At 38.4% G+C, this 12,167-nt stretch overlaps 2 protein-coding genes across 5 annotated transcripts; one reads left to right on the plus strand and one right to left on the minus strand.

Annotated features, from left to right (window-relative positions):
- Nucleotides 1-1,727: 1,727 nt before the first annotated feature.
- On the minus strand, nucleotides 1,728-6,909 carry LOC121328642 (TAR DNA-binding protein 43-like). 4 transcript variants are annotated; one of them, XR_005951703.1, is made up of 7 exons: nucleotides 6,173-6,907; nucleotides 5,570-5,733; nucleotides 5,254-5,394; nucleotides 4,828-4,998; nucleotides 4,508-4,685; nucleotides 3,523-3,667; nucleotides 1,728-2,719 (listed from the first exon to the last, which is right to left on the minus strand). XR_005951703.1 is itself a non-coding variant. In XM_041273534.1 (6 exons), the coding sequence occupies exons 1-6, from the start codon at nucleotides 6,411-6,413 to the stop codon at nucleotides 3,576-3,578; spliced, it is 987 nt and encodes a 328-aa protein (XP_041129468.1). In that variant the 5' UTR covers nucleotides 6,414-6,907; the 3' UTR covers nucleotides 2,802-3,575. The 4 variants fall into 4 exon arrangements, 2 of the variants coding, with proteins under 2 accessions (XP_041129468.1, XP_041129467.1); XR_005951704.1 differs by having other exon boundaries at nucleotides 4,601-4,685; nucleotides 6,173-6,905; XM_041273534.1 differs by lacking the exon at nucleotides 1,728-2,719 and having other exon boundaries at nucleotides 2,802-3,667.
- A 3,554-nt stretch (nucleotides 6,910-10,463) lies between these two features.
- c16h1orf127 (chromosome 16 C1orf127 homolog) lies at nucleotides 10,464-11,935 on the plus strand. Its single transcript, XM_041273194.1, has 5 exons — nucleotides 10,464-10,496; nucleotides 10,740-10,877; nucleotides 11,207-11,291; nucleotides 11,413-11,609; nucleotides 11,702-11,935. The coding sequence occupies exons 3-5, from the start codon at nucleotides 11,210-11,212 to the stop codon at nucleotides 11,831-11,833; spliced, it is 411 nt and encodes a 136-aa protein (XP_041129128.1). The 5' UTR covers nucleotides 10,464-10,496; nucleotides 10,740-10,877; nucleotides 11,207-11,209; the 3' UTR covers nucleotides 11,834-11,935.
- Nucleotides 11,936-12,167: the final 232 nt, after the last annotated feature.

Genomic DNA, 12,167 nt, shown 5'->3' on the forward strand with positions numbered 1-12,167 from the left:
TTTGTGGGATATAGTATAAAAAGATGGAAACTGCGACAAATTACAAATAGCACATTTGCTGGAAGTTCACTGTGGCCAACATGCAACTGCTGTCGAGTGTATTTCCTCTGATTCTCGTAGCTTGGAGTGCGACAGCGGCGATAGCCATGCCTGCTGAGGAGACGTGGGCACAGTATAACAATGGGGTGAGTAAATCATTGTACAATATGTAAATTGATACTTGCAGGAGATTGAGTTTAAAAAAAAAAAGTACCATTTTTTAAGTGTGGTGCAAAAATGAGGACAATAGGATACAATGGTCACGCATCCAAACAAATGAAGGTTTCTAATGTACTCTAAAACATGCAGCTATACCTCTGCCTCTTAAGGCAAAGGCTACAGATCATGGTTAATCACTTAATGCTTAAATAACAACATTTTAAGTTTTGCTATCAAAACATCAGCTACAAGGACAGGGCACAACAAAGCTATTGTAGGGACAGAGATGCAATTTTTGTATGTATGTAGCTGTCTACTATATACATTTCCGTTAGTTTATTATTAAAATGTTGCAGTTGCATATACGTATCTGCTTCCCTTTATTTCATTGTTATGGAATGTTCATTCTTTCAGGGTTTCGCTAAAGAAAGGAAAGACTTCATTTTGAAGATTTTATCCGAACTGTCTGATTTCAACATCTTGGGGAAAGAGATGGCAGCTCTGGACTCTGATCAGGTTAAAGAATCCCAGCTTGGTGAGAGATCAATCTTCAATCAATACCCACCCAAAGAAAGGACTCCCTGCAAAAACTTCTTTTGGAAGACTTTCTCAACCTGCTAACATTCAGCAACTAAGTGTGTGAACAAGAGCATTTCTAAAGTGTAATCTTTCTGAACTTTAAGCACATATGTACTATGTAAAGAAAAAAAGTAACATATAAATCATATTAATGAAAATCAAAGCAAAAAAGTGTTTGGTTTTTTTCTGAACCGAGACAGATATTGGTGGGATCTTTAATTGGCCAGTCCCTGGTGGTGTTATTGATAGAAGTTACATTGCATATTAAAAATCAGTAACAACAAACAAGAGGTAAGAAGGGTATAGCTTTTTCAAGAGAAATGCCACAAAAACAGTTGGCTTGACAACGTGTGAACTAGCATGCAGTTTTAAGATCTAAGTGAGCAAATGCAGAACACAATGATCCACATATCAGCATGCACATTAAGCAGTCAAACAATTAAAAATAGCCTAATGTGGAATTTTAAATCAACAGCAGAAAGAGATCAATGCAAGTTTTAAATACAAGTCAGTCTACTAAGAAACTGGGAAATTCAAAACAGACTATTTTAACTTAACACATTATTTCTGTTCTGGCAATTTAGGCACCATTAGTGAGATGTAGTTAAAGCTTTTTCATTAGTACTAAAAGCATCTAGCTAATGACATTTCCACTTTATTTGGTAAAAAAAAAAAAAAAAAAAAAAAATGATGCAAGGACCTTAATGTAAATATGGGCTGTAGTTGCTGTTGGCTTACAAATAACCCTAAAACATGTCACTGTTAAGTAGTAGGGGATATTGTGAAGAAAGTGAGCTTCACTAGAGGAATACCATATTTGACAAGGGACTAAGCAGGTGTTGCACAGTGGCTTAACTTCCAGATAAAGTACAACTGCATAACCTGCAACAATTTACTGCACTTCCATGTGCTTTGTTTTAGGAAACGGCAAATAAAAGGATCAGCATTAGTAACCCAAGTTTTATTAATTTATTAACATTTTTCTCACCAGATTAACCCATTGGGACAACATGTCCCATTTACAAAAGGGGTCCTAAACAGCAGGCGTTCACTCAAAAAGTACAGCCTATACATTAAATCAAATAAAAGCTTCTCAACCCCTTCAACCTTCTGTACAATCATGCCCTCAAACTGAAACATGGTGATGAAATACAAAATTTATCAGCAGCACATTTTTGTAACTCAAGACATTAGTTACTGATTTGGATCACAATTTAAAAGGGCCATGTTTTATTTTAATATTTAGAAGAAAAGCACAAGGGGCCTGATCGCACAGCATTTACTTAATTATTTAATTCACACTAGAAAAATAAAAGGGTCTCCGATATAGGCCACTTTGTAAAATAAGTGTTTAAATCACAATTAAACAGATTTATACATACATCGCTGTACTTTTTTTCAGCAGAGTTGAATTCACTCATTGATCTCAAAACACTTTAGCAAGAACCTTAACAGATGCAAGAACACATTCCATGGATTTGCCACAATACAAAACCCATAGCCTTTAAGGATTTAAAAAAAAAAAAAAAATGTTACGAACAGATGTTTAAGTTACACAGGGAGTATGTTAGCCACAGTATGAAGTCTTTCACAGAAATACAAGATTCCCAAACTGTCTGCCTCCACCCACCAACTAAGCATATATACTTACCCCCTGTGTACAGCATTAAAAGATTTAATTTCATGACTCTTTGTTGCCCTCCCCAGTTCAGCTCTATGAATTGTCCGTTAGTATGTGAAAGGAGAGCTCCCAAAGTCTGGTTAAGTGGAGGAAGGCTTATTTTAAGAGGGAATGGGCTACTATCCACCATTAGCTAGTTTGGGACCACCAACAATCCTTAGGACTTGGGTCTTCAATGGCCTTCAGAAAAATGATGGGTCTTCCTGGTACAGATGTGAACCTGGGTCCATGATGGGACAGATCACTCCTTATCCAAGGTCCCTAAATGTGCGAATTAAATAAGTTTGTGTGTTTGGCTCAAGTAAAAGAGAAAAGTTAAAATAAATTAAGACAATAAAACCTATTGAAATGAATTTTATTTAATAAACTCCCTTCAAATGACAAATCAAATAAAATGCATTCAAACACAAACACTTAACAAAAGCAACATTTGCCCCTTTTAAGGAATTCTTACAGACTTTCATCCTCCTTGAGACACACTGAGCTCACTTGATTAGATTCTGGCACACACAGCTGCACACCACAAGCTCCCCCAGTGTTCTCATCACAGCCTCCATCAGCATCAGATCACATTTCCACACTTACAGTTCAAAACAGGAAAACAAAAGCACACACCACACGGCATTCACATCAGATAATATAGCAAGAAAAGATACACATATTCAGATCAATAAACACATTCCACTACATTTGTAACTACTTTTTCACTTGATCAGTTTAAAAAAAAAAAAAATCTAGTCTCTCTCAAGACAGACGGACGTCCTCTGATGAAGTTAGAAACACTCGTACCTTCCTTGCAACTGCTGCGCCGTTCACACTCGCTCACCAAAGCCACAGGAATGAGCCGTATCTCGTACAGTTCTTAAATGGCTTTATTTTAAATGCACAACCAGTTCTTTCCACACGTGCTTTTGCTCCGCTCATACCAGCCTCTCACTCGTGGCACCAACAATCCATCCCAATCAAAGTTCTTAAGCGTCTCAAAAGCTCTCCCGTTTTCACATCACAACCTTGCTTTACAGCGGATATGATTCCATGAAATAGGAGAAAAATGCAACACCCACCGTCTAACACAGTTTATGCAGAGTGAAGCTGTGTTCTTTGATGACAATAGCATTTAGACATGGGAAGAAGGGTACTGATACCGAGATTGCTCGAACATTGCTGCCAGTGAAGCGCTTCCTCCAGGCATATTGGAAATGAGATGAACTGCAGAGAGATTTTAATTAAGGTGTTTTCTATAAAACTTTAAAAGAAACTGCAAAAAAACCTTAAATGAAGTCTGAAACCAGATTCTTACAATACAAGATACATGGAAAATATATAAAGCATGGGGAGGGGGGGGGTATTTATGCAATTTTTGAAATATCAATATTTTTACAATGCATGCAGAGACTCTGGTTTGCCACAATCTCAGTTTCACCAGGGAAACACAAAACATTTTTAAACCACAGAGTGTTGCAGTTTACCATCCTGGCAAACACTGACTCTCTTTCAACCACTCTGTACATTAATCTTTTGTAGATTTAGTCAAATGTACAAAACATTCAGGTTTTCTTTTACAAAAAGAAAAGGCCAAAAAATAGTATGTCATTTAAATTACCTAGGACATATCAGAAATGGATCTGGAAAATCTTTCAAAATACTTACCATATAATCTCTAAATGTAAAGCCTCAGAAAAAAAAAAGTTTACATTCCCCACCCAGAGGATTTTGACTCCATACTTGAACCAAATCCTGAATTAAACCCACTGCTGCTTGTGCCAGAGTTTGATCCTGCCGCCCCCCATGCTAAACTTGAAGGGTTTGCGCCATAACTGCCGTTTCCAGAACCAAAACTCTGGGGTTGCTCCCTCTGAATATTGCCCTGAGCTGCTGGAGTACTAGCTGAGGCCCCGGACTGATTTTGCTGGTTGGCAAGCATGCCCATCATCCCCCAGCTGCTCTGCAAAGCTGCCTGAGCAGCAGCCATCATGGCTGGGTTAATACTAAAACCACCAAAATTCATCCCACTCCCCACATTACTGTTTGGACTGTTCCCCAACCCACCTCCACTCCCTCTGCCATTACCAAACCCCGCCGCCTGGTTCCCAAACCCCGGGCTGTTCCCAAATCTCCCCCCTCTTTCTAGCATTTGCCTACTATTATTGTGCTTAGGCTCAGCATTCGAGATGTGCACGCTGATTCCTTTAATGATCAGGTCCTCTCCACAAAGGGACTGGGCAACCTGGGGGGAAAAAACCCCAAAAAAACAAAGAATTAGAATACAGGAAGTTTAGTTTCACAAAGGTACATTGTGTACCTTTAAATGATATGCTATTAAATAAAGCTTACGGAAACAATGGTATTTATAGCAAGATGAAACAAACCTGGTCATCTGCAAAGGTGACGAAAGCAAAAGCTCGGAAGGGCTTGGGTATGAAGACATCTGTAACCTCGCCATACTGCATAAAGAACTGCCGAAGCTCTTCAGCACTCATGTCCTCAGTGCAGCGTCCAACAAACACTTTTCTGCATCTCAAGGGTTCATCAGGACTTTGCTGTTTACCCCACCAAAAAAAAGTGTCACGAGTAAATAACACAGCATTTCACAGTAGTGGATCAGCAAATGTTAGCCAATCCAACATGGTACACAATTTTAAAAACAAATCAAACAAAGCTACAGAATTAAAGTGGATGTTGAAACGGGGCAGTCCAACAGTATTCTTTATAAAGAGTGTTAGCAGTAAGATGACCCTTGTCAAGGCTTCCCTCTGTGTCGATTGTGCACTTTACTCTTAAAGAAAACAAGTTACCTTAGAATTAGGTAGTTTACAGTCACACCACCTTCCATCTATCATGTGCCGCTGTGACATCACTTTTCCTTGCGTTTCATATTCTGTAAATCTTACAAAGCCAAAACCCTTGGAATTGCCAGTTTTTAAATCCCTTTTAACCTGAGGAGACGGAGAGAGAATATAAATTAAATACAAGATCACAACAGACTGGAAACAAAAATAATCACCAAGAGTGCATGAGAGTGGAGGAAGAAATGTACAAATTCAGAAACATCTGGGCAGAGCACTCATACCATTTTACATTAAAACTGGAGGTTTTACCAAATGTATTTACCTGCACCATTAGGACTTCTCCAAAGGTACTGAAGTATTCTTTCAGATCCTGTTCGGATGTCTTCCAGGGCAGGCCAAGAACAATTAAATCTGAGGTCTTCAGTTCTGCCCTCTTTATCTTCACTGCAGATGAGGCATCAATTTCTTCCATTTTTCTTTTGTTATCTTAATTTAAAAAAACAAACAAACATATATAAACCTCGTGTTGGATATTTTCAATTATCAACCCATTCTCTTTAATTGCCAGACCCTTACAATAACACATTGCCTAGGTTGCTCGCTCCATTGCCAGTCTGGTGGAAAACAGTCCAAGACAAAAACAGCACTTACAGTAGTGAGGTTTCGCTTGCTTAAAAACATTGAATGAATATCAAATACAAGTTTAACTGCCCGTGTTCTCAGACTTAAAACCGAATAGCTATAAAATTACTACTTGACGTAGTGCCAGAGCATGAATCAGCAGATCTAAGACTACCTTTATTGCATTAAGAGCAACTGGGGGAAACAGATTAATAAAATCGGTATTTCTAGGCACATGCACTCGATAGTGTGGCTTGTTTACTTTATGGGGATAGATAAATACGTTAAGGACTGCACAGCTTACCCTTTGGATAGTTGACAACGTAGACCAAATTTCCCCAGCCGGTCTCCGGTGCTTGCAAAACCCCCTCCATCACACGGACCCCTCTCATACACTGGGAGACCGGGTTCCTGTACCTCAGACCACAGGCCCCGGGGAACTGCGCTGCTACCGTGGAAAGTAACACCGTGCCATCGTCCTCCGAGGGGATCTCCATCGGTTCCTCGTTTTCATCCTCCGCTACCCGTATATATAACTCTGCCATTTTTACCCTAAATGAGCTACACAACGTTCACCCCGCAATCACAAGATCTAAATGATGAATGCTGCAACCCGACCAACTTTTCAGTTTTTTTTTTTTTTTTATTATTATTGTAAATAATAATTATGCCCCAGGTATCAAAAGAGCTTTAAGCAATAAAAAACAAACAAACAAACAAAAAAAAAAAACAATTCGATGACAGTTCGCTTTGTTTTAAAATTATTTCGCAAACACGTAGGCCCTGACCAACCACGCTTGCAATGAATGGTTTCTACAAACCCTATTGTTCTATGCGGCAATTTAAAAGGCAAACAAATGGGGGGGAAAAAACAGTCTCCTGGCTTGTCAGCGTTCGAGATACCGAAGTAAGATGTCGTTTATTATCCTTTTCAATCGAAAAGGACCAGTTTAATTGTGCAAAACACGATTCCGCGCAGCCTCCTTGCTCTCCGTTTTCTACCTAAACTCCGAAACAAAATGTCCGACTGGTGTCTCGGAGCGTATTACCTCATAGCTTTGGAAGCTTCCACTAGTTCATAAAAGGGGGAGTGACAGTGCAATCTTTACTGTAAACTAGACAATTTCTGCTTTCTGAACTGTTTACATTTAATACATAATTTATAATGCATGGTGTTCAATTATACGTGTTTCGTATATATCTATTTTTCATAGACAACCTGGTGTTTTTTTTTTATTAACTCATTTTAGTACATTCCTTAAAGAAGGGGGAACAAATATGTAACAACGTAACGTGATTACGTCATGAAACAAAACAGCTAAAATGCTGGAATGTTCTTTTAAGTTAAAAAACGAAAAACACCGTGAATGTGAATGAAATGTAGCAGACATGTGTTTGAAAGGATAATGTACCTTTGCGTATATTCATTTCAAGGCAGAATGTACTAGTTCGTTGATTAAACACATTTAGTTAAGCACTTGTCAGATACAGTTACAAATAGAAATTGTTTACCTGTCTTGAATAATAAACCGACGTTTGTTGAACTGAAACTAGTAACTCCCGAAAAACCTGTTTATTTTTTCATGACTAGCTTTACCCTCTATTATTATTACATTTGTGTATTTCTTTGGCGTTCTTCAACTCAAAACAAGGATGTCACTGGTGTTGAAATTAATACCTAAAAAAATATTACTAGTCGAAGCTGTGACAAAAGATGTGACAACGCATCTTTCGTGTGCAAGATCCTTCTTTTCATATGCAAGAAAAGTTCAGTAGCACCGCCACCTTTAGTTCATTTTTTTTTTTTTACAACCGCGCAAACTATTATTTGTTTGTGATTTAAATCATTGTATTTGTTACACCCACATGAAAATAGCACATGTAAATTGGATAGATGGATTGCTACATAAATGACCTTTAATTTTATATATATATATATATATATATATATATATATATATATATATATATATATATATATATATAATATAAAGGTCATTTTTTTATGTAGCAAATCCATCTAGGTAATATATATATATATATATATATATATCTATATATATCTATATATCTATATATAATATATATAATCAACAACAACCGGACTCAAACACATTGATAAGGGCCAGTTTACTTATCACTTACATACTTGATGCACACCAATGCCCCCCCTCTTCCCCCCAGCCTCTTCACGTTCTTCCTTCCTCTCAAGTTTTCACAACCGCCAGCGATCCTCCTTCATCGTTACCTGCCTCACACCTCCAGTTTCCTTTTGCTGGTGCTTGAGATGTTTGCACACAAACACAGCTGACCAGAGCTGCTTATAAATACAATGAGAGCGCACAGGTAGGTACCAGTAAGACAGCTCCACCCGAAGAGCAACCTACCCGACTGAAAAATGATGTGTGCCGGCTTTACAGCTATGTAGTAAGTGTTGTGATCATTTGGGTTGTCAGTTTATAGGTGTTGTGTTACGGAACACCTTTGTTACTGGGAGATATACCTGTTAATAATATCTGTATTATGCTGTGTTATTTAGGATCAAGAGTAGTGAACTTGTATGGCAATGGATGGGTTAACATTTGTCTTTCGTATGGAACACTATGGTCTAGGCGTTTTAAGATTGTAAGCGCGGTGTCAATGTTTTGCTGCACGTTTATTCCTCGATTTCATTCATAAATTCATAATTGAAATTGCAGCTAAATCATGACTATTAACCTTTTCTGAGACGGTTTCAAATGTTCAATAAGAAAACTTTTGCAGTTGTGACTTGTTACTGCTTCCAGTAAATGGCGTAACAGCTTTGCATTAGCATTCTTATAATGAACCGTTCCACATGCAATATAAACCATTGATAGATGTATTGCAGTGGAACCATATTTTGATACATTCATTTGATCATAAGAGCATGAACCAAATACCAGAAGACGCTGGTAATCCATTGAAGTGTAGTGGTGCTACACCAGTACCAGTGTGATGCTGTATTATGAACACTATGCAATACTAATATTTCTTCTAAATACCTTCAACTGTCATTGCATCGATCTGCTAATCATTCAGACTTATAATATATGAACCTTTTTCTCCTCCTCAGTTTCTTCCTCTTCTTCAGTTTCTGTGTACCTCTCGCAAGAGGCTTCCCGGTGAAAGCTCAGAAAACAGATTGGTTCAGTCGTTCACCTCAGAACATTGCAGGTAAAAAAAAAAACAACAACAAAAAAAGCATAACCACCACATTTCATTTCCAAAAACTCTGGGCTATTTATTATACAGCAGAATGTTTTTATGGTTCTCTTGCACAAAGTTCTTCCGGAGAACCTTTTGGAATTCTTGCAGCCCTGCTAAAAATAGGAAATAGATAAGGATGATAAAAAGGTAGTAGACACTTTTAAATGTACACGCAAGTCTCGCTACAAGAAAATATATATTTCCCTGTTTTTGTCAGAGGAGGATGTTGAATGCTTCACAGAACACATGGAGCTGTGGTTACAACAAAGGAGGACAGACGGCCTGAGCGAATGGATTTCAAGAGCTCTAAGAATTCCAGGTAAGAAATCCATTATTAACAAGGGTGGCTCTGTATTCAACCTAGGTATACGCATACATAGCAATGTCCAATTAGTATTTGTGGAGTTTGATTACTAAAAGTTTATAGAGTTGTATGATGTTACTTTTGTTCTCCTGATTGACAGTGCTGCATTACTTGGGCAGGTAGTATTACTTCCCCCATCGCTCGTTAATATCATTTTTTGGTTTTCCTGTCTGCAGTGAACCTGGCTTCTCTGGACAGATTAAACTCTCACCTAGCTCCTTGTGGTTACTCCCTCCACAGGGATCAAGACAGAAACTACATCTTCCGAGTCAAGTACAGTGGTTGCTTTGTGCAACTCCAGGTATTATGCGTTTATTTCAGAATGCTAAAACAATATGCACATGTGTACAGTAAAAGTTAATGCAGCGTCACACTGGTGTTAGGACAGTGACCCCTTAGAACTATTTTTCAGGTCCGTTTGTACAGCAGTTAAAATGATATCTGTTTCTTCTCTTTATTTTTATTTTTTTCAGAAAGGCAATTACATCCTGGATGTAAAATTGATTAAGAGACTGGGCGGGTTTGGAACTCGGAATCAAATCTTTGTCATGAAATGCCCATTGGTTGCAGTGCCCCCAGGTGGAGAGCATATTCAGTGCAAGCCAGACTACATTCAAGTGAGTTAATTCTTACACGTTCTGCATTAGCTTCAGAAGTAATAAACATAGATGAAATGATAAACTGCTTTATTACCTTTAATGTGTTTTTTATTTACATTAACATTCACCCTCGATTTGATTGGGATTTTAACTTAGAAAACAAGGTACAAAAGACGCACAAATGCTTTAAAAAAAAAGTCAAATCCATGCAGTATATTATTTTAAGCTTTAAAAAGTAAGGTTGTTCTTATTATGTGTTGAAAACCAGTGGGCTTCTCCATGTTATAATTTGGTTGTGATACTAAGGAAAGAGATAACATTGATTAGCTTTGATGAATATTGTAAACGTGCTTGTACATCCTCAAGCTTAAAGTCGAGGCCTTGTTTTGTTTTCACAGGTAACCAGACCACTCCCTCAAGACAACTGGGACAATAAGGTACAAGATGGTACCAGCAGCTAAAGTCTGTTAGACATTTCTACAGAGTTTAAAAAACACATTCACTTTTATTTTACCAGGATATAACATACTATACACAATTGTGATGTGGACGACAGGGTAGCAACGGGAGTGTTCACCCTTGTACCTTTATTAGAGGAAAGTGCCAGGTACTGTAAATTAGTGAAGTCTGTAATAAGATGAAATTTGTGGGGAAACTGGAGATGTCTTTGTCGCCCCTAGCTTCCCTGGTCTCTGTCTCTGAGGGGACAGCTGGTAGCAGCAGTCGAGGACGCCAGTTTAATTCGGCTCACCGTCGATACCAAGGGTCCAAATATCACAGTACAAGGTGCCAGAGGAGGCATTCTCAGCACAACCGAGGTACGCCGTGCCACGTGTGCATTTCCATTGGCATTAACAGGGTGCTTAATGCTAGTCACGTTATAATGGGAAGCTCTTGAATGGTGTAAACAGTATGCCATGGTCTTTTGCATGTGTGAATTGCATAACCCTGCACTGCCATCTAGTGTTGAAAGAGCAGATTTATCAAGAAGTGAGGTCCTGATGAAGCTGTGATACAGATGTTTGTTAGGAGAGGCTACTCTACACATTGTGGCTGTAGGTCACAGTTTCATAAATGTTTAATGTAATGTTTTTCAAACCGTTAGCAGGGTACAGCTTTGTGTATTAACAGAAGGATTTTATTACAGGTAATGGGGAAAATAGTCGACATTCTGCCAGTCTGGATAGTGAGTGGGTATTATGCATATAGCATGGAAGCCAGCTGTCCACTGGGTATGTATTATTCAACTTAGGAAGACATTTACCATAGTGTACCTTTCTAAGGGCTAAAGAGCAAAGTAAAACATCACATAACAATGTATAAATATTCATTACATTCTGTTGCATTCCACAGTTTCCACTCTCCCAACCAACGAGACAGTATTCCACATCCTAAAACGGAGAATGGGATTAATTAAGAGAGGGGGGTATGACAACGAGATCCTTACTGTAAAACACATTGCAGTAAAGCAGACCGCCAGCTACTCTGTGATTGAAGACCACGAGTTTGTCCAGGTTACCATCCCCACAGCTGAAATCCTTCAAGCAAAGGTGTGTCTCACTCCCTACACTTCTCACCTGGGCTAACAACATTTATACATGAATCTAGTGCCGACTTGCATCTGATTGCTGTTCTCTTTTAGAAATGTGAAGATCCGCCTGTGAACTCGCACTTGCAGCCATTTTATAAAGTGGATGTGATTCTAACCTTCAAAGAAATGCCCTACAAAGTGTACTGGAGCATGGAAAACCAGTTCCCATGCACTGGTATGTAATGACAACTAGAACTCGTGGACATTTTGATATTCTTATGTTTGGCCACCAGGTGGCACTGATTTGCGAAACAAAAACAAAACATAGGAGGCGTCAATGGCTGTATAAGCAATGGAGAGCGCTGCCTTTATTCCAACGCCACTGTATAATGGATGAAACATGACTATGTGTGATGACTAGCTGCATGGCCACATAAGTTGCTGTCTTGAAGGAAAACAATTTCCTGAATGGTCCTATATTGGTTAAGCCTATGGAATTGCATTCATTTCATAGTGAAACATACCAGTATTTTAAAAAAAAGAAAAAAATCCTCTAAAAGCATAAAACCATCTAATT

Source organism: Polyodon spathula, chromosome 16 (assembly GCF_017654505.1).
Source record: "Polyodon spathula isolate WHYD16114869_AA chromosome 16, ASM1765450v1, whole genome shotgun sequence".
Taxonomy (NCBI): Eukaryota; Metazoa; Chordata; class Actinopteri; order Acipenseriformes; family Polyodontidae; genus Polyodon; species Polyodon spathula.

Coding starts and splice junctions, on each gene's coding strand:
- LOC121328642 (XM_041273533.1), bottom strand. CDS start 6,413: ATGGCAGAGTTATATATACGGGTAGCGGAGGATGAAAACGAGGAACCG. Junction 5,734..6,172: donor CGTTGTCAACTATCCAAAGG/GTAAGCTGTGCA, acceptor TTTTAAATTAAG/ATAACAAAAGAAAAATGGAA. Junction 4,999..5,253: donor GTAAACTACCTAATTCTAAG/GTAACTTGTTTT, acceptor TGGGGTAAACAG/CAAAGTCCTGATGAACCCTT.
- c16h1orf127 (XM_041273194.1), top strand. CDS start 11,210: ATGGGGAAAATAGTCGACATTCTGCCAGTCTGGATAGTGAGTGGGTAT. Junction 11,292..11,412: donor GGAAGCCAGCTGTCCACTGG/GTATGTATTATT, acceptor TGCATTCCACAG/TTTCCACTCTCCCAACCAAC. Junction 11,610..11,701: donor CTGAAATCCTTCAAGCAAAG/GTGTGTCTCACT, acceptor GTTCTCTTTTAG/AAATGTGAAGATCCGCCTGT.